At 53.9% G+C, this 26989-nt stretch overlaps 2 protein-coding genes across 2 annotated transcripts; both read left to right on the forward strand.

Moving 5' to 3' along the window:
• Positions 1 to 848: 848 nt before the first annotated feature.
• On the forward strand, positions 849 to 2512 carry LOC144947811 (aerolysin-like protein). Its single transcript, XM_078877164.1, has 2 exons — positions 849 to 912; positions 1479 to 2512. Exon 2 carries the CDS (start codon positions 1488 to 1490, stop codon positions 2427 to 2429), a length of 942 nt encoding a protein of 313 aa, XP_078733290.1. The 5' UTR covers positions 849 to 912; positions 1479 to 1487; the 3' UTR covers positions 2430 to 2512.
• A 1185-nt stretch (positions 2513 to 3697) lies between these two features.
• LOC144947783 (uncharacterized) lies at positions 3698 to 9630 on the forward strand. The gene is made up of 2 exons (XM_078877138.1): positions 3698 to 4771; positions 9441 to 9630. The coding sequence occupies exons 1-2, from the start codon at positions 3698 to 3700 to the stop codon at positions 9450 to 9452; spliced, it is 1086 nt and encodes a 361-aa protein (XP_078733264.1). The 3' UTR covers positions 9453 to 9630.
• The last annotated feature ends 17359 nt before the right edge of the window (positions 9631 to 26989 follow it).

Raw genomic sequence — 26989 nt, forward strand, 5'->3', positions numbered from 1 at the left:
TTCTTTTTTAACTTTGAGGATTAATGTCTTCGGAGGTACTAAGCCGAACGAGCTGACGCTTTCAACACGCACTCGCTGCGCATGACCATTCAATATTTCCTTAAGAAAGCCTGTCCAGGTCTCGTACATTTTGCTCCTTATTGCGTTTTAACAATCCACGTAACCTTCCATTTCGACATTTTTATGCAAGCCAACCACTCATTAAAGACACCAAATTTTGAATAATTTTGGGGTCAAGAGGTTTTATACTGCAAATAAAAGCATGCATTAGCTTGTTTACCTAAAATTTCCCTTAACGTCAACAATGGGCTTGCTGTTTGAATAATATATTTTCCAGTATTAGCCGGGTTGATCTCCCCGTAATTTTTTTTTAAACCATGTCTGTTCTGTACCTTTTTCAAAGTCTCACCTGCCAAAATTCTGGCTGAATCTGTTGTAAAAATGGATTTGTAGCATAGGGCTGCACTACTTCCGTTTTATTGACCTGAAATCTGAGGGTTGTATGGCAGAAGCTGAAAACCCTTTTAAGTTTGAAACCCAGTTAATGGGAATTCTCAAATTAATTTTATTTGTCTGCCACCTGTTTGTTTTAATCTAAAGAAGGGTCTAATTTGACCCCTTTTCAAACAGTGCTGTCATAAATGTCTCTACCTTGATATGATGCAACGCCTAATGACCACTGCATTATGCCTGCGTGCTAAAAAACCTCTGCTGTTTCTTTTTCGGCCAAGATTGTTCTTGCCTGGGCGATCTGCATATACAAACATGGTTGCCTTTTTGATTATAGGTTTAATCTGGTTTCTCCACACTACCTTAACCCAACTGCTTCTGTTCATATGACCCGTTTAGGTCGCCTTCAGCCAAGTCCCTGGATCGTCTATCCGAACTTTTCATTGTTAGTGGAAAGAAAAGGTATTTGTGCTACTGCAACTTGACACGTGCATCCCTCTTGCATTGCCCCACTGCATGATGGTCTACTGTGGCTGAGTGGATTGAGGGTTGTGGAATGGGCCATACTCTATCTTTGCTGTTTGATGTTGGGAGAAAAATGTATGGGAATTTAGTTTTTATACTCTGCCACCAACAATGCCCGCAATTCCATGAGCACGCACGCTTGTGCTTGAAGGACTAATTGTTAATTTTATCAGCAGAGTTCATTGTTGTACACTTTTTGCTTTAATATTGATTCCACAAATTTTAATCTAGAAACGGTAGTAATTTTGACTCTGATTATGTTTATGTTGGATACTTGCCAAAGATTTAAAACCTGATTTGGCAGCATGTAAAATGGCTATTGTGCACTATTTGGTGCCCACTATTTTTCAGTCCTTAGTATTTTAATGTCCAAATTTTAAGACACGAATGGTACACTGAACTACAGTTGCTAGTGAACTGTAGTCCTGATTCTGTTTTTTGTAAATGATAGTTAGGCAGGAATACTTGGCTTGAAACATGCTTTCCCTTCCATCTCCATCTAGGTTGACATAATGTCGTACCCACTTACGCTGCACATCATTGGAGGGCAAGGTGGAAATGCGTTCTCGTTTGATGGGAGGAGCAATGCGGCCACGCTGCAGAAACTCTCCGTGAGCGTTGGAGGCTGGCAAGTGAGGGGTGTGGAGGTGTGGCTGACTGACGGGCGAAGGCAGAAGTTCGGCACCGTGGACTCCTCTGCTCAGCAATTTGAATTCCAGTCGGGCGAGTTCATGTCGCAGCTCTCCCTGTGGGGCAATGGGGCCGGCACGCGTCTGGGTGCTATCAAGTTCAGAACGAGCCGCAACCGCGAGTTCTTTGCCAAGATGACGGACTGGGGGCTCAAGACCGAGTACAAGATCGACGTGGGCTCCGGCATCTGCTTGGGCGTTCAGGGCCGAGCGGGGGCTGACATCGACTCCATGGGCTTCCTTTTCATCAATGCTGTAAAGTCGTCGGTGATCCAGAACATGAAGTACCCAACTATGCACCAGGTTCTGCCTAACGTGCAGATGGAGGAGATTAAAGAAATGGAGTACATAAACGACACCAGCGTCATGCAGTCTCACACCTTCGAGAGCTCCAAGACGATAACCAAAAAGTCGTCGTGGTCTACGACCAACAAGATCGAGTTCACCTTCAGCCTGACCGTCTCGGCAGGCATACCTGAGGTCGTGGAGGGGGAGGCCGGGTTCAGCTTCACCTTGAGCTCTGAGACCACGCACGCATTGGAGAACTCTGAGGAGCGGACGGAAACTCTCACGTTCCCCGTCTCCGTTCCTCCGCACAAGACTGTCACCGTTGTCGCCAAAATCGGGCGTGCCAACATCGACCTCCTGTACACGGCCCTGCTGCGCATCACCTGCATGAATGGCGCTCTCTTTGACGTTCCCCTGAGTGGCGTCTACAAGGGGCTCACTTACACCAAAATGACCGCCCGTGCTACTGAGAAATAAGCAGCATTTTTCTACCGTTTTTTTTGATCAAATGTTCTGAAAGAATAATTGTGGCTGACTACGAATAAAAGCCTTCTGCATTGCACTTCAATTTTCTCTTTGCATGTTTGTGGTTGCATGTGTAGTACCGTTGAGAACGCGTGCACACCGGAGTAGAGGCACACGTATTTATTTCACAGTCACTGGGGACATACAGTACTGGAGGGGGTATCGGCCCCCTCACCCGGATAGCTGGGAACACACGGCTAGCTACCCCTAGCCTGCCTCCTAATCCTCCAATTACTGGGCTAGGGGAGGCTGTCTGGCCCGACACTAGTCAGTCGGGCTACGGTACCCGGCGTCCCAGAGTCCTGGCTCTGGTTCACGGGACCACGCCGCTGGCTCGGTACTGCGCGGCCCTGACAAGGGCGGCGTCCCAGGGGGAGTCCAGGGCTCTAGCTAGGCAGTCTTTGGTCTTCAAGAGTTTACTTAAACATTCTGCCCCGAGCCCTCTGACACATCCCCCTTTATACTCCACCCCCGCTGAGGGGTGGGGCCCCGGGCTGCCTGGTGCGGACGTCGTTGAGAGCACCCCCCCCCCCCCCCCCGTGCACACACACGTAGCCCCGCCCACTGTTTGTTTCCCATAAGCTGCCATGCATAACGGCTCTCTCTAACACCCCTACACATGTAAGGAATTTACATTTTTACGAGGTTCTAATGTTTATAGACATGGATATTTCACCCTTTGCTGTTGGCAGGGATTATTTTGTAGTTACATTGAGCTTCATATTCTAAATTTGTTTTCGTGACTGCAAGGATCCACTCTTTGGTTCTTTTCACCGTGACTTTACCGAAAGAACTAAAGAGTGTAGGGGTGTCAGGGGAAGGATTCCCACCAATAGATGGGTTAGGGGGAGGGGTGATCGAGGTGATATAAGGAGAGAACGGGCGGGAAAGGGGGGCCTTTTGCGGGAACGGGATTGGGACGGCTGGCGACAGGTGTGAATGGAAGGAAAGGAATAAAGGACGAGACCCCTGCAATCTCGTGTCGGCTCCTCTCTACATTTGGTGGCAGCGGTGGGATCCTAATGGCTACAAAGAAGAATCCTCGCGGGAGGGAGCCGAGGGAGGAGGAAGCAGGGGCCGGGGATCCTTCACATCCTGGGCAACAAGGGGGCCTGCTGTCAGAAGCAGCAGAAGGGGGCCCGGATCGCCTGGAGGATCGCATGGAGGACCGCATGGCCCGCGTGGAGAGGGCGCTCCAGGAGCTCTTGCAGAGGCTCCCTATGGGGGGCCCGCCGGCGCCGGGACCCCCACCCCCACGCGTACTACGGGAGGAGAGGCCACGGGAACTGGACGCCGACCAGCCGGCCGGGCAGGAGCCGCAACCAACCTCGTCACGCCAGCCGCCGCCGCTCCCGCCAAAACCCCCAGGGCTAAACACCCAACACGGAGAGCAGGTGGCCGGACGGCCGCGTCGGCTGGGGCCCGTCGACAAGTTTGTGGCTGAGGAAGAAGATTGGGAGGAGTTTGTCCGCCGATTCGAGGCTGCCTTCCACGCTCTCGAGTGGACAGACGAAGAGGCCCTACGAGCGCTGCCATCTGTTCTGGGCAAAGAAGCACTCTCCTCTTACACCTCCCTTCCCTCGCACAGCAAGTCCACGCTACAGGCGGCCTACGAGGCTTTGGGGGAGATCTATTGCACGGCGGAAGGAGCCTTTAAACGGTTCCAGGATCGCCAGCGAGGGGCTAAAGAATCCCCTTTAGCCTACAGGGGGGCGCTGCTCGTGTTGGCGAGGAGAGCTTTCCCTCGCCTGGCTGAAGAAGCGCTCGAGGACCTCGTGGTCGAGCACCTCATCGCCTACGCTTGCCGCGCCGGCGTTGTAATGCCCGTAGTGACGCCGGAAGAACGCACCTCGCTGTGGGCTGCCCGGACCATCCAAGCCCACGAGCAGGTCATGGGCCGGGCGCCACCCGTGGGCCCGGTGGCTGGCGCGGCGGGGGGGAACAGCCGAGCCGTTGCCGCGGCGCTACTTGGTCCAGCGACACTAACCGCCGAACCTGCACCGTCACCACAGGCTGCCGGTGGGGCATCTGGGGACGGACCGCCGACGTCTGAGACGGAGCCATCGCTGCGGGAGGTGTACGCGGCGATCCGGGGACTGGCGGAGCAGAGGGACCAGCCGCCGCGTCGCTGGCAGCCGCCTCTACAACATCGCGCCGAGCCCCCCCGACGCAACGCCCCGTGGGTCTGCCACCGTTGTGGTCGCGAGGGGCATGTGGCGAGGGGGTGCCGCACGGAGCCGGAGGCCGCCAACGTCACCTGGAACCTGCCGGGGCCGAACGCCGACAGGAGCCAGGCGAGTGACGCCGTCCCACCTGGCCTCTCGGTCGGGCCGGGTAATTACAATTCCGACGCCGCGAACTCACCGGGAGTCTCCTCGGGGTGGGCGCCGGTGGTGTCGTTTCCCGGTCCCCGCTGTTCTGGTCGGGGGAAGGGGATAGCGCCGGGGCCTGTGGTCGCATCGCGACCCGGAGTGGCGTCGCGAACGGACGTGACGTTGCGTCCGGAAGTGACGTCGCAGCCGGAAGTGGTGTCGCGGATCGCGCCGGGAATTGCGCCGGGGCCGTGGACCGCGCCGGGAATCGCGCCGGGGCCAGGGACCGCGTCGGGGATCGCGCCGAGGCCGGGGACCGCGCCGGGAGTCGCGCCGACGCCGGGAGGGACGTCGCGGACGGAGGTGACGTCGCGGGCGGAGGTGACGTCGCGGGCGGAAGTGACGTCGCGGCCGGCAGCGACGTCGATGCCGGGCGTGACGTCGCGGGCGGGCGTGGGTTCGCGGGCGGGCGTGACGTCACCGGCGGGCGTGACGTCGCCGGCGGGCGTGACGTCACCAGTTACCTGCAACGCCGGCGAGTTGCCAGGGGCAACGGCCCGGGGGCGGAGGCAGCCCACACGATTGACATTGCGCCCTGGAGCAATTCCACGACCCGCCTCACCACCGCTTTGCGACAGAGCGAGACGGAACCAGGGGGACCACGCCCCCGTGACAAAGGAAAGGGAGGGGCTCACGGGAAGGCCCACCCCCCAGTCCCCACCGCCCCCTACAATGGGGGGGCCCCCCCACACCACAAGGGGGGCCCATCCTACGTCACCTAGGGGGGGCAATTTGCACTACATAGAGAGCCCAGCCCGCAACCCAGGGGTAAGCCCACACTATGTAACAAGGGCGCGTTCACCCTGCTGTGACGCACTCCAAAGGGAGGAACCCCATCTTCAGTCCATCCACACCCATCCCCCATCATTTCACCATGCACCACAGGATAACGAGACGCCGCCTGGTCAGTGGCCGGACTCAGCCACACAATGGAGGAAGCTGGCAAGGCGGGTGGTAGCGGCCACGTCAGGAACCTCGGTCCTGGTCGGTGAAATCGCGGGAGTGTCGGCACGTATCTTGGTCGATACGGGGGCATCAGCCACGATCATCTCGAGCACCATGCATGAGATGCTGCCGGATAAAATCCGACCTTTAGTCCCCGTCAAGACAACGTTCATTGCAGCAAATGGAGGCAGCATGGGCTTCCTGGGCCAGGTTGAAGCCCCGATACAGATTGGGCAGCTTTCGGTAGCAGGACCCATCCTTGTCTCCGCAACGTTGCCCGTACCCTGCCTGTTGGGGACGGACTTTCTGAGGCGGATGCCAATGAAAATCGATCTGGCCAATGGGCGGGTGGAAGTCCAGGGAACGCATCTCCATTTCCTAAAGGCGGAGGGGGCCAGCCGGGGTGTACCCTACGTGCAGGCTCTGGTCAGTAAGTCTGTCTCCATTCCCCCGGCAGCCCAGATGCTGGTTCCGCTGCAATATCGGTCCCCCCTCGTGACAGCCCGACCAGACTCACCCATCCTGGTGTCTCCGGCGTCAGCGGCCATGGATCGTCATGCGCTGGTGGGGGCCGAAACTATTGTACAGAGGAACCAGCATCTGTTCATTCAGGTGCTGAACACCTCCGATAGAACAGCGACGGTGCAGGAGGGAACAGTTCTGGCCCACGTTAGTCCCTTGTCACTAGGAGCCCCAGGGACAGAGCCCGAGCTTGTAGGCAGCATCAGCCAGTCCAAGGACAGAGGGGCCAAATCGTGGATGGACCAGCTGGCGGGGCCTGAGCCGGGATTGCCGCCCGACCAGAAACAGCAGCTGCACTCGTTATTGCAGGAGTTCTCGGACGTGTTCAGCCGGGGACCGTTCGACCTAGGGCGCACAAATCTGTCACAGCACCACATCAACACGGGAGATGCCGCACCCCTGCGCCAAAACACATATAGAATGAGCCCAATGGAAAAAGGGCACATTCAACAAGCGGTGCAGGAGATGCTGCGGGCCGACATAATTTCTCCATCCTCGAGTCCCTGGGGGGCACCGGTGGTCCTAGTCAAGAAGTCAGATGGGTCACTGAGATTCTGTGTGGACTTCCGACGCCTCAATGCCGTCACGCTGGCCGACGCATATCCCCTACCACGTATCGACGACTCATTGGATGCACTGGCGGGAGCAAAATTTTTCAGTACGCTGGATTTGTTGTCCGGGTTCTGGCAGGTCCCACTAGACGCGGACTCCCGGCCTAAAACAGCATTCCGGACACCACAGGGCCTGTTCGAGTTCAACTGCCTGCCTATGGGCCTCCAGACGGCGCCGGCAACGTTCCAACGCATAATGGAGTTGGCCTTGGCAGGCCTCCAATGGGAAACGTGCCTCATCTACCTGGACGACGTCATTGTTTTCAGCCGATCATTCGAGGAACACATTGACCGATTGCGTCAGGTGTTCCTGCGGTTCCGGAACGCGAACTTGAAGCTCAAGCCGTCGAAGTGCCACCTTATGCAGTCGTCGGTACGCTACTTGGGCCACGTCGTCAGTGAGTCGGGAGTGGCTACAGACCCGGAAAAGACGGCCTGCGTGAGGGCCTGGGCTGTTCCCACAACGGTTCCGGAGGTACGCCGGTTTGTGGGTTTCGTTTCTTACTACCGCCGGTTTGTGCCCAACTTCGCAACCATTGCCAAGCCCTTGCACGTGTTGACGGCGAAGAACCAGAGGTTTTATTGGGGCCCTCTGGAGGAAGAGGCATTCCAGCAGCTGCGCTCACGTCTGACAGATGCACCACCATTGGCCTTTCCGGATTTTGGCCTCCCCTTTATCCTGGACACGGACGCCAGCGATGTGGGCATCGGCAGTGTTTTGTCGCAAGTCCAGCAGGGTCGCGAGGTGGTTATCGCCTATGGTAGTCGCGTGCTTTCATCAGCGGAGCAGCGCTACTGCGTCACACGTAGGGAACTCCTGGCAGTCGTTCACTTTGTGCAGCAATTCCGACCCTACCTGTATGGTCGCAAATTTACGGTCCGCACTGACCACGCGGCCTTGCAGTATTCGCTCCGCATCGACCAGCCTTCGGGCCAGCTGGCCAGATGGATAGAACGCCTGCAGGAGTACAGGTACCAAGTAGTGCATCGCAAAGGGACCAGACATGCCAACGCAGACGCATTGTCCCGACTGGTGCCCCAGGGCCCTTGTGCATGCACCACAGGCGGGGCACGCTGCAAGGAGGCGAGGCCGGAGGGGACGGTCATCGCTCCCGTACGCACGGCGGAGGGCGCACAGGGTGAGGTCCAGCTGACCGACCACGACCTGGGGCTGACCTTGGACGATTGGAGACGGCTACAGCTGGAGGAAGCCCCACTGCGAACACTACGCGCCTCAGCAGAGGCAGGGGGGGAGGAGTACATCGTATGGGAGGATCTCCTCATGCGATGGGACCCGACAGGGCGCCGGCGATGCCTGGTAGTTCCGGAGTCGCTGCGTCAACAATTGGTTATGGACGTACACGGCCGCCAGCTGCTGCACCTGGCAGGGCGGAAAACACTGCACACATTACAGGGTCGGTACTTTTGGCCAGGTATGACCGCTGACGTGCATCGATGGGTCGCTACCTGCGTCGAATGTGCGCGGCGAAAGCCGCCACCCCGGGTAAGCCGGGCGCCCCTACAGCCCATCACGGTGACCAGGGTCAACGAATTGGTTGCGTTGGACATCTTGGGACCGCTGCCGGTCACGCCATGGGGAAATAAATACCTGTTGGTCGGAGTCGAGTACTGCACGAGGTGGCCGATGGCGTGGGCCCTCCCGGACCAAACGGCACAGACCATCGCCGATGCCTTCGTGGGAGGCTATGTCCTTGATAAGGGGGCACCGGAGCGGTTGCTCACGGATCAGGGCAGGAATTTCTCCTCACAGCTATTGAAGGACGTCTGCTCTATCCTGGGCACTAAAAAGGTCCGAACATCTCCATATCATCCCCAGACCGATGGGATGGTAGAGCGGCTTAACCGCACCATAGCGGCCATGCTGTCCCAAGTGGTGGACGAAAACCATTCCGACTGGGACCTCCACATTCCATCGGTCTTAGCGGCGTACAGGGTGGCCCCACACGCGGCGACGGGGTTCTCGCCGTTTTTCCTGATGTACGGACGGGATCCCGTTCCGCCTATTGAGGTGCAGCTGACGGACATTCCTGCAAGAGCCGACGCATGGCCGAAGGCACTAAAGACCTCCCTCATTTATTTGAGAGAGGCCCGCCAAGCAGCCGAGGCCGCATCGGCCGCGAGCCAAGAGAGTAATGTACGGATACGGGAGAGGACAGTGACAGCCAAGCCCTTTAAAGTCGGGGACCAGGCATGGCTACACTGTCCTCAGGTGCCGGTTGGCCTCTCACCAAAGCTGCACCGACCCTGGAAAGGGCCGGTCGAGGTCATCAAAGCACTCCGACCGCAGTGCGTCCAGGTCCAACTGGGTAAGCGACGATGGTTTGTACACCCCACCCGCCTTAAGCCATACATCTCTCCACCGTCATCTTCACCAACATCACCACCAACATCACTGCCAACATCATCATCATCCCTACCCAGGCCAAGGTCGCCGACCACCACGCGCCGACCGGCAGGGGGTTCGGTGCCCTGGGTTCCCTTGTCACCTACAGCACCCCATGTGAGGCCTGACGGAGCGGCGGCACGAGCGGGGGCCGGAGAGACAGCGGCGCCAGGCAAGGCGACACCGGCACCACCGAACCAGGGACCGCGACGAGAGGGCCTTCGAAGGAGGGGGCCGCCACGGTCATCTGCTGCCTGTGGATGTCCGGGCTGTTACGGGATGCTGGCTGGAGACCTGGGCAGGCCGTGCAATTGATTTGTTGTGTTATATTGCATTGTATGGTTGTGGGGGGGGGTAAGGGCTGTCGTCACTGTCAGTGGTGGGAGGCATGGGGAGACTTAAATGGTCCATGGGGGAGGCAGAACCGAGGACGGTTATTTTTTTCTCCGGGGGGGGGGGGTGATGTAGGGGTGTCAGGGGAAGGATTCCCACCAATAGATGGGTTAGGGGGAGGGGTGATCGAGGTGATATAAGGAGAGAACGGGCGGGAAAGGGGGGCCTTTTGCGGGAACGGGATTGGGACGGCTGGCGACAGGTGTGAATGGAAGGAAAGGAATAAAGGACGAGACCCCTGCAATCTCGTGTCGGCTCCTCTCTACAAGAGTATCGAGCCTCTTATCCTCTATTCTGCATTGCATGGCCATTATTGAAACAGTGGGTTAGTGGCATGGTATGTTTTACAGCTAGAAACAATAGGTTCCACACTTCCCACAAGGGATTGTCTGTCGTGCACGAATGCGCTATCCAACCAAGTTCCTACCTGCCCACTCCGAAGGAACGTGTTTTTTAACCGCTCACGATTCAGTATATCGTGTGCATGATTTAGCATTTTACGCGCAAATAAATACATTTTTTTTTATTCCATGAAGGAGTTTTGCTTCTCCATGGGAGAATGGAGAAGCATACATTGAGTAATTTTTTTGAATGATTGTTATTAAACATTTTTATTCTAAAAAATTCTACTAGGACTTTTAATTCTGGCATGAATATGTGATTGTTATAATTTGACTATTTTCCTTCGTTTTAGTTAGACGATGAATAAGTCAAGTGAAGTTTATGCTAAATTTCAGCTTTCCAATGCCTCCTTTTTAATACGTGTTTTCTCCATCGGAGTGCCGCGCCACATTTAATACGCACTACAATGACAATAGTTTCAAGTTATTTGAAGCAATATGGTTCTAGGGGGGTGCGGGTGGCAGAGCTTTGAAACGTCATATTTGAGGGGGGTCTGACTTTTTGTGACGAGGGGGGGAGGTCAAAATCGTGAGGTTATTTATGGACGGCCCCTTTGCGGAGTGGCAGCTTCGTTGTAGTTACAATGCTTGTTATACCCATACCCTATGACAGGCGTCCGGAACGATTAAATGGGCATTATTACTGAAAAACTACCTATATCAAAGCCAGTTCGGTCACAAACTGGTCTTTATTGGTTTAAATACACAATGAAAACACAGGATAACAAGGAAATACCACAGTGAGGTAAGGAACTACTTGAATATTATAAACCTTGACATTCGCATATACTTCGTCGATACATGTTATCCCATATATATCGTTAGTGATGGAAATATGTGTAGTGGTGTTTATTCACGCGGACTTCTTTTTCTCTCACTTTATTCGAAGCATCCCACACGGATGCTCACGTTCCACACCACGTACTCCTCTCGCGAACTCTCCCTCTTGCTCCGCTAGCCTGTTACTCCACATTCTGCTAGCCTGCCACGGATGCTCCCTCTCTCTCTCTCTCTGGATCCGCTAGCCTGTTCTCCACTAGCCTCTTACTGTATACTCCGCTAGCTTCTCACCCCGCTAACCTCTCACTGAATCTCCTGCTAGCCTATTCTCCGCTAGCCTATCACACTTTAAGGATTTTGCTAGCCTCTCCTCCGCTAGCTTATTACTACACCCACACTTCCAACCTCACCCGTGCCCCCAGCGGGGGCTCAGCCAACACCGCTGAGGAGGACGAGGTGTGGAGGGTGAGGTCCCGGACTTCTCTTGTATTGACTTCTTCATCTCCAACCAACCCAACCCGTTGCTTCACACATTCCCCTTATATCCTCCTCCTCATTAAGTGTCCTAAGGTGGCCCTCGTTAAGCCGGCATCCTTCCGGCGTCTCTTTCACGTGCTCCCATCCTTATCGCCTCTATCTCTCGCCTTCTTGGCTCCTCCTCCGTGTTTGCAGCCAGCCAATCGCTGCCTCTTTCCCTAATTGCTGGCGTCTCTCTGTCTGCTGTCTCCCAAGCCACACCTTGCACCTGCTCGTCCTGACCTGACCTGATTGCAACCCCGTACATGAATGCAACTGTTGTTTGCAAGCCATTCGCGCGTTACACCACTACATATGTGAATAAGGTTACATTATTGTTATCAAGCTCTGTGTGTACCTAGATGGTGTTAACAAGGGTAACCAGGTCCAGATTCACCACACTGTGCATCAGTGGATACTACTACTACCACAGTAATACCATCAGAATCACCACCCTGTGTCACTCATCAAACTGCTCGTCTATTTCGTCATCTGACTCCCTGAGTTCAAAGTCAGGTTCTGGATTATCCTGCAGTTTTTGGTTACTGCAGGTCTGTAACCTGTACATGTCTGTGCATGGCAGTCCATTTGACAGGCACGTGTAGCTTGGCATTTTGCATGAACGCACACACTTGCATGCTAGCAGTTCCAAGACCACATCTGGTGCAGGTGGGGAGCGCATCCAGTAAATGGCCAACTTGATAATCATCGTCTGTCCATCCATACTCAGTAGGGCTTGGCACCACAGGGTTAGCCTGCAGACAGCACTTCCAGATTGCTGCCTGATAGTTGGCTCGTTGAACATGCATGAAGAGACAGTCTCTACATGGTTGCAGCTGGCTGGACTCGACTTCCCCCCTTTTGGTGCAGAAGAGCTGGTAGCGTAGTTCATTCACCTCACCAGTGCTGCTATTCGCAATATACATGTGTAACGGTGTTATCAGGCCAAAATGCGCCATTCCCATGCAGTTGCCGGTAATACCGGCCACAGGCCAATAGGGAACAACAGAGTGGCTGAGCCCCAATGCTGAGAGTCTATGGGCCATAGGGCCCAACGGTTACCTTATGTAACAGTATGTAAAAGGGGCGGACCCCAGACCCCAGAAGGGGGGGGGGCTGGGGGATGACATCATCCCCGGATCCTTCTCAAAGGTTCGAGAATGAAGGTGTGGCTGGGGTGGAGCGGCGCGGCAGGAAGTCGAGCGGTCGGCAAAAGAGCGATGTAACAGGGCCGAACTGGGCAAGGCCATCGTCCGCGACGGCAGTCAGGGGTTCGGATGCTGTGGACGGCAAAACAACGTGCAACTGCAGCCCCTCCAGCTCATCGGACCCCGGCAACCCAATATGTGGAGATGACAAAGCAACACGTGGAGGAACGAAGGGTTTCAACCGCGACGGATGGACGAACGAACGACGCCGACCCACCCGAATACGTACACACTGTGGGCGCTTAACCTGAACCACTTCAACCGGCCCATGCCACGGCTTGTGAAGTTTGGGAGAGGTGCCAATAGGCACCTGAGGGCAATGCAGCCAGGCCCGGTCACCGACGGACCATGACAAATCGTGGCCGTACCTGCGCGCACAGTGCTCATTGCGCGCCTGCGTTTTTGCGGTGTTAATCCGAGCCGCCTCCCGCGCCTCAGAAGTCCGGCACAGGGAGTCCCGCACATGGTCAGACAGGGTCAGTTTAGTGCCCCCAATAGGCGATCTCAGTTGAGCATCAATAGGCGGCATATTTTCCCTTCCGTACATGAGGAAAAATGGAGAAAACCCCGTGGAAGTGTGCGGAGCCATCCTATAAGCGGCGAGCATGCTAGGCATGTGTAAATCCCAATCGGCCTGTTTGGCATCCACAGTCTGGCAGAGCATGACTGTCAAAGTCAGATTTCGATGCTCGACCATCCCATCAGTCTGAGGGTGATATGGCGACGTCCTCATCTTTTTGGTGTCCAAACCATCGCAAATGTCGTGTAGCAACTTAGAATAGAAATTCCGGCCTGGTCCGGGGTGCCTTTGTCCATGATATAGCCATTAAAATATGCATCAGTAATGGAGGATGCGGATTGGTCAGGTAAGGACCAAGCTATCGGCCACCGGGAAATATATTCCACACCCACCAAAAGGTATTTGTTACCCCTGGGAGTGATCGCGAAGGGCCCCAGGACATCAAGAACCACCAATTAATTGATGCGCGTAACATAAATAGATTGCAGCGGCGGATGGTACTTCAGGCGTGGCGGCTTCCACCAAGCGCACTCATGACAGGAGCGAATAAGTTTAGAGACGTCGGCTGTCATACCAGGCCAATAATAATCCAGGATTTTTGAACACCAAGGTACAACAACTTTTCAGCGTGCAACATGTGAACCAACCCGTCATGGAGAGCATCGGGAACTACAATGTGCCAACGGTCCACTATATCATCCCTCCACAGCAAAAGGCCTTCCTGAAAAGCCAATCGACCACCTTACACTGACACAGAACCCTCATGCGTCTGTTCCGCCTGACGCCGCACAGCCCCTAAGGAGTCATCCAACAGCTGCTCGCACATCCATACGAAGCGCGGCAACTGCAATACATCGTCGGCTGGCACATCCGCCCCATGCAAGGGAGATTCGCTCACCGCGGACATGACAGTTCGCGGCAGCGAAGCGACAGGCGAGCAATGACTTGTCCCGGAGGAACACGCGCAACGAGTCACCGGCGGCAGTCAAGACAGTGCATCGGCATTACAATGCCGGGAACCCTTACGATAAATGACATCGAACGAGAACTCCTGTAATATCTCGAGCCAACGAGTATTGGAGAGCCGCATGATCAGTGCGTACAATAAACTTTCTGCCGGAAAGGTAAGGCCTATACAGCCGCACAAAATAGACAATGGCCAACAGTTACCTCCTGGTGACACAATAGCAACTTTCCGCGGGGGAAAGGACAATGGCTGTCGTATGCGGCCACCTTCTCCACACCATTTTTCGACTGAGATAAAATGGCGCCTATGCCCGTATCGCTGGCATAGGTGTCCAGGATAAACGGCAACGAAAAATCGGGATATTGGAGCATCGGTGCATCGGACAAGCGAGCACGAAGTGCCACGAACGCCGCTTCCTCCTCAGAGCCCCATTTGAATCTCAGATTTTTAGGTAGGCCAGTCACGGGCACAAGGGCTTAGTGACCGTAGCGAAATTCGGCACGAATCGACGGTAATACAACGCGAATCCGACGAAACAGTGAACATCACCCACACACGTGGGGGTAGGCCAGTCACGGGCACAAGCAGTTTTTGTCGGATCCGTGGCGACACCGTCGAACTCACCACGTGACCCAAATAATGCACCGAATTCTGTAGCAGATGACATTTTTTAGATTTAAACTTGAGGTTGGCACAGCGCATTCTCTCAAAAACGGAGCGCAGGCGTAGGAGGTGTTCATCGAACGTACGACTAAACACAATCACATTGTCTAAATAAATAAGGCACGTATCCCACTGCAAGCCAGCCAACACGAGCTCCATCAAACGTTGGAAGGTAGCCGGAGCCGAATTTAAGCCCATAGGAAGGCAGTTCAACTGAAAGATTCCCTGAGGCCGAAAGCGGTTTTCGGCTTCAACGAGTCATCCAGTGGCAATTGGCAAAACCTGGACGACAAATCGAGAGTGGAAAAGTACCGCGCCCCGGACAGCGCATCAAGGTAGTCATCCATACACGGCAGTGGATACGCATCGGCCACTGAAACCTTATTTAATTGACGATAATCCACACAAAGCCTGAGGCTCCCGTCCTTCTATACCAACACAACTGGCGTGCCCCAAGGACTATTAGATGGTGAAATGATATCTGCGGCCAGCATGTCATTGACAGCGCTCTGTACGCGCTCCTTCTCCCCTGGGCTCAACCGGTGCGAGTTTTGGCAAATAGGACTGGCCCCGCTCGTGTCAATGTGGTGAGACAAGTCGAAATCGGCCTTGCTAAAGACGTCATAAAAATCATGCAGAAGCGCGCGCAACCCATTCCGTTGTTCGGGCAACTATGTCGAATTCTCACAACACAACTCCGCAATCTATCTATTCATCTTCTTGGTTCTTTTGGTAAAGTCACGTAAAAGGGAAATAATAAAATAATAAAAATGAAACATAATTAAATACAATTCTCACGACGTTTCGGCCACAACGCAAGCAGCCGTCCTCAGGTGAAGAACAGGTCTGTCGGAAAGACAGCGTCTGAATGAACACCACCAAGCTTGGCAAGGTGTATTTAAGCTGGGTTAGGGGAGGAAGGGCGCCTTGACAAATGAATTTGCATATCAACAGAGGAATTAGCATATTTATGGTAAATGCAGATATGGGATTAGTCACTATTTGTGGAATGCGTAGGAGGTGGGGGGGGGGGTCTCAAAGTCATATTATGCCCGTGCATTGTGTAGGATTAGCAGCAACAAAGGGAGGAGGTAGGGTTAGAAGTAATAAAGGGAAGGGATTTTAATAGTAAGGAGCAGCAGCAGCCAAACCACCACGTAAAAAACTAAAATATAAACTACATCAATATCATCAATATACTAAATATACTCTCCAATAAGCTGAGCTACTAACAGTAAGTCATACATTACAATTCTATGTTGCAAAAAATATAATATTCCTCCAGCTAAACTTTTTCCTTACATCACACGGATCTACCCCGTACTATATACTGCCATAGACAAACCCAACTTTAAATTAGTCATGAAAGCTTTAAATCGAAATCTATCTATTGTCCGAAACAGGAGAAGCATGAGTCGGCCCCACCAATTGGTACGGCTCCACCTCGGCTCGTTCCGTAAAGGCGGTGGTGGCATGGGCCAAAACAGTGCAGGCAGGAACGACAACCTCATCTGGATCCCCGTTGAGAATCTGCAGAAACGGTGCCTGTTCGGAGCGAACGATCGTCTAAGTGCCAACCAGTGTCAGACCTCAAGTCGCGGCATTAGATGGGGTCAGGAGCACCCCAGCCGCCGAATTATCACAGCCACCCCCTTTTCGATAGCGCAGCGGCACCAACATTTGGGAACCCGGCAGGATCTCAACCGTGACATCGACCAGCGCCTGCAAGTCGGCACCGCAAGCTTAGCAACCCAGCGATGAGGGCAGAAAGAACACATTACGCAACCCGAGGGCATTTCCAAGCAGCCCTTGTCCACCAAGATCTTTAAAGGCATTTCCCCAAGGAAATCAGTACCCAACAAGCACGGCACTGCCAAGGACCTGGAGATCAGAGCCAACCCCGACGCAGCAATCTCCTCGATTGCGATATGAGCGTCCACCTGACCGATGACGCCCATGCTACCCCCGTTAGCAGCAACACAAGCAGCAGAGGCCGGACGAACACGCGAGACGGGAATCAATAACAATTGAAAGATCACGTCCGAAATGATCGTAGCAGAAGTCCCCGTGTCAACTAAGACGCGGACATCCACACCCTGAATGGAACCAGGTACCGCCGAGGATCACGCAGCCGCTGCGACCACGCGACGTGCCAATTTTTTACATTGGGTCACCAAAACAGGCCAACGCGGCCCCGAACGCAACCCGTCAACCCTCAAATCGCGATTCGATCAACCGTGCCCTGTGGTATGAGATGCCTGAGGTGGCGAATTTGGCCGGGTGTCCGTGTACCGACTCACCTGTGAGGGATGATGGTGATCCGTCAAAGAAGCAGCAGGAGCTGAAGCAGCAGGCAGGGTCAGTCACGCACACCAGAAGCAGGTCACGGCCGGCCATCGGGCACCTAGGTCCTCACACTGACGTGGACTGCCAAACTTCTGGCATCGCGAAGGGTCATCCCGACCCCAACGAGGCACCGCAGTGGCCAGATCGCCCTCAGCAGTCGCGTGCTCTGGCGGGATGTCCACCACTTTAGTCGGCGACCACCCCTTGGGCTCACCGTCCCGAGCAGCATCGCCCATCCACGCAGCCATCTGGGACCATCTCTGCAGGTTCTCGTGTGCGTGAAGACACGTAGCAGCCCACCGGGACGTCTGCACATCGTGCCCGCAAGTGAGCAAGACCACGCCCATGTCTCTTGCCAAAGCCAACATGCGGTCCATGACCAACGAGTCAAGGACCTCCTGCTTAACATCGGGGTAGGCGGCCACAGCCAACACCATCAGGGCATTTTGGTAGTCAAGTGGAGACTCCGAGCTCCCCCTTCTCCATTGCATAAACTTTCATCGGGTGTCGGAAGGTGGTTTTGTAGACCTCCGCCATCTCGGCATAAACACTTTGAAGCGTCTTATTTTTTTCAGGGGTGATCGATCTAAAGACCGCAAGAGCGTCATTGTCCAGGATGGTCGGCAAAGCGACCAGTGCCTCCTCCTCCGACCATTGCACTTACCGGAACGCTGCCTCAAACCTCCAAGTGAAGGCACTCCAATCGCCGCCGGCAGCGACGAATTCCTTGACGTGCGGAAGCTGTCGGGTGCGCTCAGCTCCGTGTCGCCCAGCAGGAGCAGCGGCCCCTACAGCCAGCGCACCATGTGGCTCACTGGAAATGGCGGGCTTCGACCGCGTCTCAGTCACGCCGCCCAAGATGGCAGCGTCCTGACGTGTGGTCTCCGTAGCGCGTAATGTCAGATGCCTCCTGAGCGCCCGCGACGGCGGCCGTCGTTTTCGCAGAGGGACCCTCTGAGGCTCCAGTCTCGAGCCTCTGCACGTCACCCCTCAGCAGTACCTCCTGCGGGCGCCCCGACGATGTGGACGAGGCGACGAGTGATACCAGCTGGAGAAGCACCGTCCGCAGTGACTCCAGCTGCTCCTCCATCCTCCTCCAGCAGTCTTCCACCTGCCACGGCGAAGAAGCTGCAGCTGCGCCGCCCGCATCTGGCGCGGCGACTTCAACCGCGGTTCCTGTAATCAGGACCACGGATCCCGGGGTCGGCAGGTCCTGGCTCACCGGCTCGTCATCGTCGGAAGACACAACAGGTGGGTTTTTCTTCTTGAGATGCTTGGACATTTCTCTTTCCGTTGTATGTTTCCGTCTCCAGAAGAACCACTTGTGACTCCAATGTAATAAACGACTTCCACGACGACTCTGGACTGGTATCTTTCATTCTACAGAATGTCTGCACAGTTCCGCGCTCTCTCTCTCTCTCTCTGGGTAGTTTTCTCGCTTCCCCCACTGCCTCGATGATCCATCTTTGTCCGCTGCCATGGCACGCCTCTCTCTCTCCGTTCACATCGCTGGCTGGCGGCGTGCCCGGAGGAGATGCTGCTTCGCTGGAGGTTTGCCACGTGGTCGTTGGCGAGGAGAGGTAGAGCGGCGATGCAGCCCGGACCCGAGGCTTCCCACACCAACCCCGAGTCCTCTCCTGCCTCCGCTTATATACCTCCCGGCGGAGCTAAGCTCCGCCTACAGCCACGCCCCCTTGTGGCACCCTCTGGATGGTTCCTGTATAATCCCCGTAGCTCCGCCCGTTACCTTTGGCCTAGATCGAATCCCTACTCCAGATTGGATACCGGTTACCCAGCAGTGACCATGCAGATGTCCCCTGTAATCCCTCAGGTGGCGCTCTCTCATTACACTATTATGAAACATGAGTTGTCAAACTCAGCATGCAAAATGTCATTTTGAAAAAATCGCAATGCCAATTCTGGCATTGTGATGTTAGTAGCAATGATCTTTGAGAGTTCTACTTGTGTCCCCCCTCTTATTGCCATGACAGCAAAGAAAATATCCATATGTGACTAAGCGAGACATCTGCTCCAGAGAATAAGCTTTTCAATGATATGCAAATCAACTAGATTATTTCTTAAAATGCGGAGACAAATTGCGATGAAAGATGGAAAAAAGCGCTAATTTAACGCTTTGTATACTTGGCGAAGTTTGTATAAAATCGTAAAAAATAACTATTTTAAAATAGAAATAGTTAGTTTTTATGATTTTCAATTATTACCAATAACAAGGTTATTGGTATTAATTGTGTACATGTTATGAAAGTTTACAATTTATAGAAGCAATATAAAAAATATATTAAAATTGACAAACGTAACAAAATCATTATTTTTGCCTGCAGTACCTGGCCTTAACTAATAATCTTAACAGGTACATTAAGAGTACATTTTGGGTAAATTTAGCACTTTAGATATCTCTATTGAACAGACAATACAGAACCACCAGTAATTGTCTCACCTGCCAGTAAATGATCATGAGCAAACAAGCAGCGAGAAACAGAATGAAAACAGATAGCACCAATCTATTCAAGACTTAACTAAGTCGCTGAAATTGAAGAACAAGCGTGAATAAATGCAAGAATATGTATGAAATACATGCCTTGGGGACAAACATCCATGTTGTAAATTATTTATTGTCTTAATTAACAGCAGAGGTGTTGGAACAGGGGCGGTTTCTTCATTAGGGCGTTTGGGCGACGCACCACCAATGTCATTCAACCACAGAGTCACGCTAGCCGTCACTGTGCCTCTGGATATAGTCCAATCAGCGTCATGTCACGTTCTGTGGAGTACCGCCTCTTTTTGGGCGATTTCACTCCGGCTGAGAATCGCCCCGAGTGGCCCCATAGGCTTACATTCTAAGATGTTTTTTTCGAACGGGGGGCGCTGCAATGCATTCTCTATGGCTTCCGGGAGGGCTCGCACTAACGTGCTTACGTCATCATACGTAAGCACGTTTCATCCAACAATATAATTTGTCGCCACCTAGTGGAATCTTTAATAAAAGAAACTTGAGTGGATTGTATTAATAGTGAGTATAGAAACAAACAAGATGTATTGTAAGAGTCACTTTATTTTTCATTAATATTAAAGAAGTGAAGTTGCCTTTACATGCTTAAGCTGTTAATTTATCCATTGCATGGGTGGACCTTATCCTTATCAATCATCCAGACATTTGCCCACCCTGAGAGATTTTGCAGGAGCCGCCGCTGTGTTGGAATGTTTTATTTGTAACGTCGGGGCTAATAGGCGTGATTGCGATCGGTGCAAAAACAGGTTAACTGCGAGAAAAATGTAACAGCTGCTCATTTGGAAAGGTTATCACGTATTATTTTACTTGTGTTGGTATAACAAATAAAATGGCACCATTGAAGTGTTGCCACCTTGGGTGGTACCGATATCTGGCCTAGCCCAAGGACTACTTATACATCTCAGTGTTCATCCTACAAAGTTACGTCACAAGGGAGAAACACAAACAAATAGACAACAAATATATTAGCATACCTGTCAACCCCTTATCAGTGCCTACAAAAATATATTTTCCCAGTTTTGAAAAGGCTGTACGCCGTATGGACCTGAAAACTCAATTTCCCCGTACAAGAATACGGAATAAACCGTATAGGTTGACAGCTATGTATCCACGGTCAGCGAAGGAGCATTGCGCCAGACGTGGGACCTCTTGCGACAGCGTTCGCTTCAACCGCTCTCGCTGCCATTCATCGATGTCTCGAGTGATTTGTTTGATCCACGGATCACGGGTGGCGACCACCTGTTCTGCAGACTGAGAGTGAGTGTGGAGTCTGTGTGTGCTCCCCCTCTTCTACAGACTGAGAGTGAGTGTGGAGTCAGTGTGTTCTCCCCCTGTTCTGCAGACTGAGTGTGAGTGTGGAGTCTGTGTTCTCCCTCTGTTCTGCAGACTGAGAGTGAGTGTGGAGTTTGTGTGATCTCCCCCTGTTCTGCAGAGTGAGTGAGCGGAGTTTGTGTGATCTCCCCCTTTTCTACATGGATTTCCTCCAGGTTCTCCGGTTCCCTCCCATAGTTATGCCCACTCACATAACGTACAACAGAAACTGGTATTGGGTAAAACATCCCAAATCCTGAACAATTCATGCAAAGTTCACCAATTGGAATCTCATAAAGCAGCTACATTGCTCCTCCCCCACCCTCAATCGTGTTGCGGAAACTCGACAGAACCATCCCGAAAAAACAACTCGAACTCCTCAGAGTAAAGCGCCCGAGTCCGGAATCGAACTCAGGAACTTCCTTCCGTGAGGCCCGACCGTCACCACTGCGGCTGCCACCCTGCTGCACTCTACGCGCAATCGGAGTGGTGCGCTCAGTCTCCACTCTCCGTCCTGAGCCAGTGCTGAAAATTCGACATTCCCACGAGCACCGCCGCAATAAGCCACACGTGACGGCTTCCATCGAGGGCTGGAATCGGGAACGCTGCCGCTGCTGCTACTGCAAGAGGCAGCGAGTTCGTCACAGTGCGCGAGTTCATGACCCAGATAAAAATATCTCAAGAATATCAATGCCACGTACGTAGTTTAGACAGCGCTCAATTTTGCTGTCACGTACAATCAGGTGGGCCAAATATTTAGACAGTTCATGAATTGTCCATTGTGTCGGTGTTGAATGAATTACGCAACATTGAAAACTAGAAAGTTCCGTCTTCATCTCCTGTCAATGCCAACATCACCCTTCCACCCTGTATGTACAGTGAGGGAAAAAAGTATTTGATCCCCTGCTGATTTTGTACGTTTGCCCACTGACAAAGAAATTATCAGTCTATAATTTTCATGGTAGGTTTATTTGAACAGTGAGAGACAGAATAACAAAATTCAGAAAAACGCATGTCAAAATGTTATAAATTGATTTGCATTTTAATGAGGGAAATAAGTATTTGACCCCCTCTCAATCAGAAAGATTTCTGGCTCCCAGGTTTCTTTAATACAGGTAACGAGCTGAGATTAGGAGCACACTCTTAAAGGGAGTGCTCCTAATCTCAGCTTGTTACCTGTATAAAAGACACCTGTTCACAGAAGGAATCAATCACATTCCAAACTCTCCACCATGGCCAAGACCAAAGAGCTCTCCAAGGATGTCAGGGACAAGATTGTAGACCTACACAAGGCTGGAATGGGCTACAAGACCATCGCCAAGCAGCTTGGTGAGAAGGTGACAACAGTTGGTGCGATTATTCGCAAATGGAAGAAACACAAAAAAACTGTCAATCTCCCTCGGCCTGGGGCTCCATGCAAGATCTCACCTCGTGGAGTTGCAATGATCATGAGAACGGTGTGGAGGGAAGGACAACAAACTAAGCAGATAAAAATGATATTTTTTGGTGATTTGAAAGTGCATAGCTCCAGTGGCTTCCTCGTATCGGAAGGGAAAGCGTTCCGGACGGCCGCAGAAGCGCATCTGAAAGTGCCGCGTGAGCCATGGTTCTTGCTCGCTGCTGCTGATGTAGACGCAGAGCGACAATTACGTCACATTCAGGTGGACGGGGCGGGGAGGGAGGCATTGCGTGGTCACACGTTGGTTGTGACGGCATCTGAGCTGGATGAGCCGCGGTCGATGCGGAGGCCGTTGTCTTCGTTCGATGGCTACGCCAGAAGTCACCGCTGACGAAAGAAGAGCGAGGCGAGTGAGGTCGTGGTTCATGGCCCCTGGGGTGGGGGCACCGGAGAGGGGTCGCCCCCCCCGAGCGCCGCCGAGTGGACTTGGGGCCGCGGCCGCCAGGTGGAGCCACGTGGCCCTTGTGGAGGACTCCCCTCGCGTCCCCTCGCGTCCTCCCGCTCCTCCTCCTCCCGGCTCGCAGGCTCCGCCTCGCCCCCCACCTCTCTCGTGCGCTCAGAGCTCCAGGCGCGCGTCTCTCCCTGTGCCACTCTCCACTCCTGCAGAGGAGAGACACAGAGAGAAAGAGATAGAGAGTACGTGCTGCCAGAGCTGAGGGCGAGCAGAGGATTCTGCACTCTCCCTCTACACTCTACCACACACTCTCCCCTACACTCTCCCCCTACACTCTCCCCCACACTCTCCCCCACACTCTACCACACACTCTCTCCCACACTCTCCCCTACACTCTCCCCCACACTCTCCCACACACTCTCCCCTACACTCTCCCCCCACACTCTCTCCCACACTCTCCCCCACACTCTCCCACACACTCTCCCCCACACTCTCCCCTACACTCTCCCCCACACTCTCCCACACACTCTCCCCTACACTCTCCCCCCACACTCTCTCCCACACTCTCCCCCACACTCTCCCCTACACTCTCCCCTCATCTCTCGAATCTCCTCTAACCTCCACCGCCATGTCCACACTTATCCACTCTCCAATACAATTTCCATTCTCCACTCTCTCCTCTCCACTCATCGCCACTCTCCTCCAGTCCCATCTCTCCTCTCCACTCTTTCCTCCGCACTCTCTCACTCTCTGAACTCTCTACACTCTTTCACTCTCTCGCTCTCTGCACTCTCCGCACTCTCTGCACTCTCTGCACTCTCTCACTCTCTCATTCTCTCACTCTCCGCACTCTCTCATTCTCTGCACTCCTACACTCTCTGCACTCTCCGCACTCTCTCACTCTCCGCACTCTCTGCACTCTCTCACTCTCTCACTCTCTCACTCTCCGCACTCTCTCATTCTCTGCACTCCTACACTCTCTGCACTCTCCGCACTTTCTCTCTCACTCTCCGCACTCTCTCCCTCTCCGCACTCTCTGCACTCTCTCACTCTCCGCACTCTCTCACTCTCCGCACTCTCTCACTCTCTGCACTCTCCGCACTCTCTCTCACTCTCCGCACTCTCTCACTCTCCGCACTCTCTCACTCTTCGCACTCTTTCACTCTCCGCACTCACTCACTCTCCGCACTCTCTGCACTCTCTCACTCTCCGCACTCTCTCACTCTCCGCACTCTCTCACTCTCTGCACTCTCCGCACTCTCTCTCTCACTCTCCGCACTCTCTCACTCTCTGCACTCTCCGCACTTTCTCTCTCACTCTCCGCACTCTCTCACTCTCCGCACTCTCTGCACTCTCTCACTCTCCGCACTCTCTCACTCTCCGCACTCACTCACTCTCCGCACTCTCTGCACTCACTTACACGCTGCTCTCCCTAACACGCCTCCCCCACGCGTGCTGGCACGATCCGACCTGAAGTCTCAAACTCCGAGTCCTCCTCGCCTCGTCTCTCAGGGTTCCGAGAGAGAACGGGCGAGTGCAGGAGGAGCGCGAACGTCGCTCAACTCGTCCATGAGCGCCCCGCGCAACGCGACGCCGGCGCCTGCCCTGCTGTGGTCGGGCGCCTCGGGGGTGCAGCCCGGATGGATGGAGGAGGAGGACGACGCCGTGTGGGACGAGGACGCGGAGGGCGACTCGGCGATGCCGGGTCCTGCGCTGCGCGCCTCCATCGCGGCGCTGTACGCGGCGATCATGGCCGTGGGGGTGGTGGGGAACGTGGCGCTGATGAGCGCCGTGTGCCGTGCGCGTTCGCTGCGCAGCGGCCCAAATGTGCAGCTGTGCAGCCTGGCGCTGGGCGACGCCGTGCTGCTGCTCGCCTGCGTGCCCGTGGACGCCGCCAAGTACTTCGCGCCGCAGTGGCTCTTCGGAGAGTTCGGCTGCAAGCTGATCCCCTACATCCAGCTCACGAGCGTCGGGGTGTCCGTGTTCACGCTCACCGCGCTCTCCGCCGACAGGTGAGCAGGAGGGGGCACGGCCACCTCACCCGGCCACCTCACCCGGCCACCTCACCCTCCGCCTGCGTGCTGCTCGCCCGCACACCCCGCGACAGGCGAGGGGACGACTTGGGGAAGCTGTTGTCCAGCAGCGGATAGAGCACGGTGGATGATGACGATGATGACGGACGACGTGAAACCGCACCACCTGTGGCTTGCTGCCCGTGACGTGCAGCCTCTGGCTACCGCGCAGAGTGGCCGCTGGAGTCGCGGACTCCGCGGTGACGGCTCGCGGCCTTAACCTCTGACCCCGCCACTTATCAGCAGTGTTGTTTGCTTTAACACAGAGCAGCAGCAGTAGGAGGGCTCTCGCGACCAATAATGTCCATAATAAAAGTATGGTTTGTTAGATTACGTAGATATAAACATGTCGTTAACCCACCAACCACCACCACCACCCGACAGTCAATTAGTAAGGTCTGCCACGTAAACAAAACGTGCCAATTCGTGACTACTTCAGCATCACCGGCGTGTTGGAGAGTCAACCCACAAACACACCGCTCTGCTGAACTAGCGGCTAATTGTCACGTTTTGTTTACGTGACAAACCTCACTGATTGGCTGTGACAGGTGGTGGTGAGTTAACGACGTATTTATATTGACGGGATTTCAACACAGTTGACGAGCACAGACGCAAAGGCCGAAAATGTCAAACGGCCAGCTACAAACAGCAGTGTCGTAGATGTAACAGCTACAAGTGTTGCTCACGCGTTGCTTGAATGTAACCTTATGGCGGGACCCCGGGGTCCCATAAGCGCCTGGCTCTCGCATAAACTGCGTTGCGACGTCATTCTATGTCTGTTGAAGGCGAACGACACGGCGATCTATTCCTCTCGACGAGCTCTACTCGATGCGCTGATCAAACGTAATAGAGGTTTTGGGTTAGATCGCGTAAATATATAAATGTGTCGTTAAAACCCGCCACCACCCGACACAGCCAACGAGTAAGGGTTGTCACGTAAACAGAACGTGCCAATTTGTCACTAGTACAGCACTAGTGTATAGTGTAGTGTATAGTGCAGTGTATAGTGCAATGTTTAAGTGTAGTGTATAGTGTAGTGTATAGTGTAGTGTACTAGTACAGCACACCGGTGTGTTGGAGAGCCAAGCCACAACATTTACAATCTGAGTACGACGTTTCGCCAGTAATTACAACTAGCTTCATCAGGCGACAGCCAGTCCTGTGGAGAAGTCCACCTGTTTCGTACCTTACATAGAGGCGTATATGTGGTGACCACGCTTCTGCGCTCTTGCACAATGTGTGTGTGTGGGGGGATTACACATTCGATTCCCGCTCACGGCCAACGCCAGTGACAATTATCTGAACCGATCCTGGGCCTCCCCTAGGTCAAATGAGTGCCTCGTGCGGTGTGCAAACATCACCATTCGGGAGACAAATGCGGCCGTGCGTGTTGCTGGCCACCCACCCCCTCGTGTGCCGTACCGGCCTTTCTAGGTTCTCGCCAACGGCACATGCTTCTGCAGTCTGCCAATGCTATACAGGGATCTTTGTCTTTGTAAGTGGATAAGAGAATGAGTGCGTTGTAGTGACCGGCAGTGCGGTGGTGGCTGAACAGAGCGTGGATGAGATGCCACTGCGGGCGTCTGGTCGTCTGAGTCCTCAACATGGGCGTAGGAGTTCACGAGCGAAGTTCACGGGAAAGTGACCGCGGCAGTAGCAGCGATAGAGGAGTGACGAGGAGGCGCCTGACCAGTTACACCTTCGAATACAATTGTGCATTACGTTTCTAATTTTCTGAGGATGTTCGTGGTACCTGTTTCTGTGAAGAGCCGCGTAGACTTCTATTTGTATTTTACTAGGTCAGGCCCACTGAGCTATGCAGCTCTTTTTATGAAGCGATCGGGCCACAAATGATAGCTCAACGAAGTAGATTATCGTGTGGAAATGTTTAGCAGCCAAATACTCTAAATGCGTGACGTTGATGATAAATGTGGAGGGAAAACCCGGAGGACCCGGAGAAAAATCTACGCAACCACGGGGGAGAGAGACAGAGACACCGCAAACTCCAAATATACAGCAGCAGGCGCCAGGGTCAGGATCGAACCCTCGTTCTCCTGTGCACCAGGCGAGGTAGTTAACATCTCGCCACTCGTCGGGC

This window comes from Lampetra fluviatilis, chromosome 47, assembly GCF_964198595.1.
Source record: "Lampetra fluviatilis chromosome 47, kcLamFluv1.1, whole genome shotgun sequence".
In the NCBI taxonomy this organism is placed as follows: Eukaryota; Metazoa; Chordata; class Hyperoartia; order Petromyzontiformes; family Petromyzontidae; genus Lampetra; species Lampetra fluviatilis.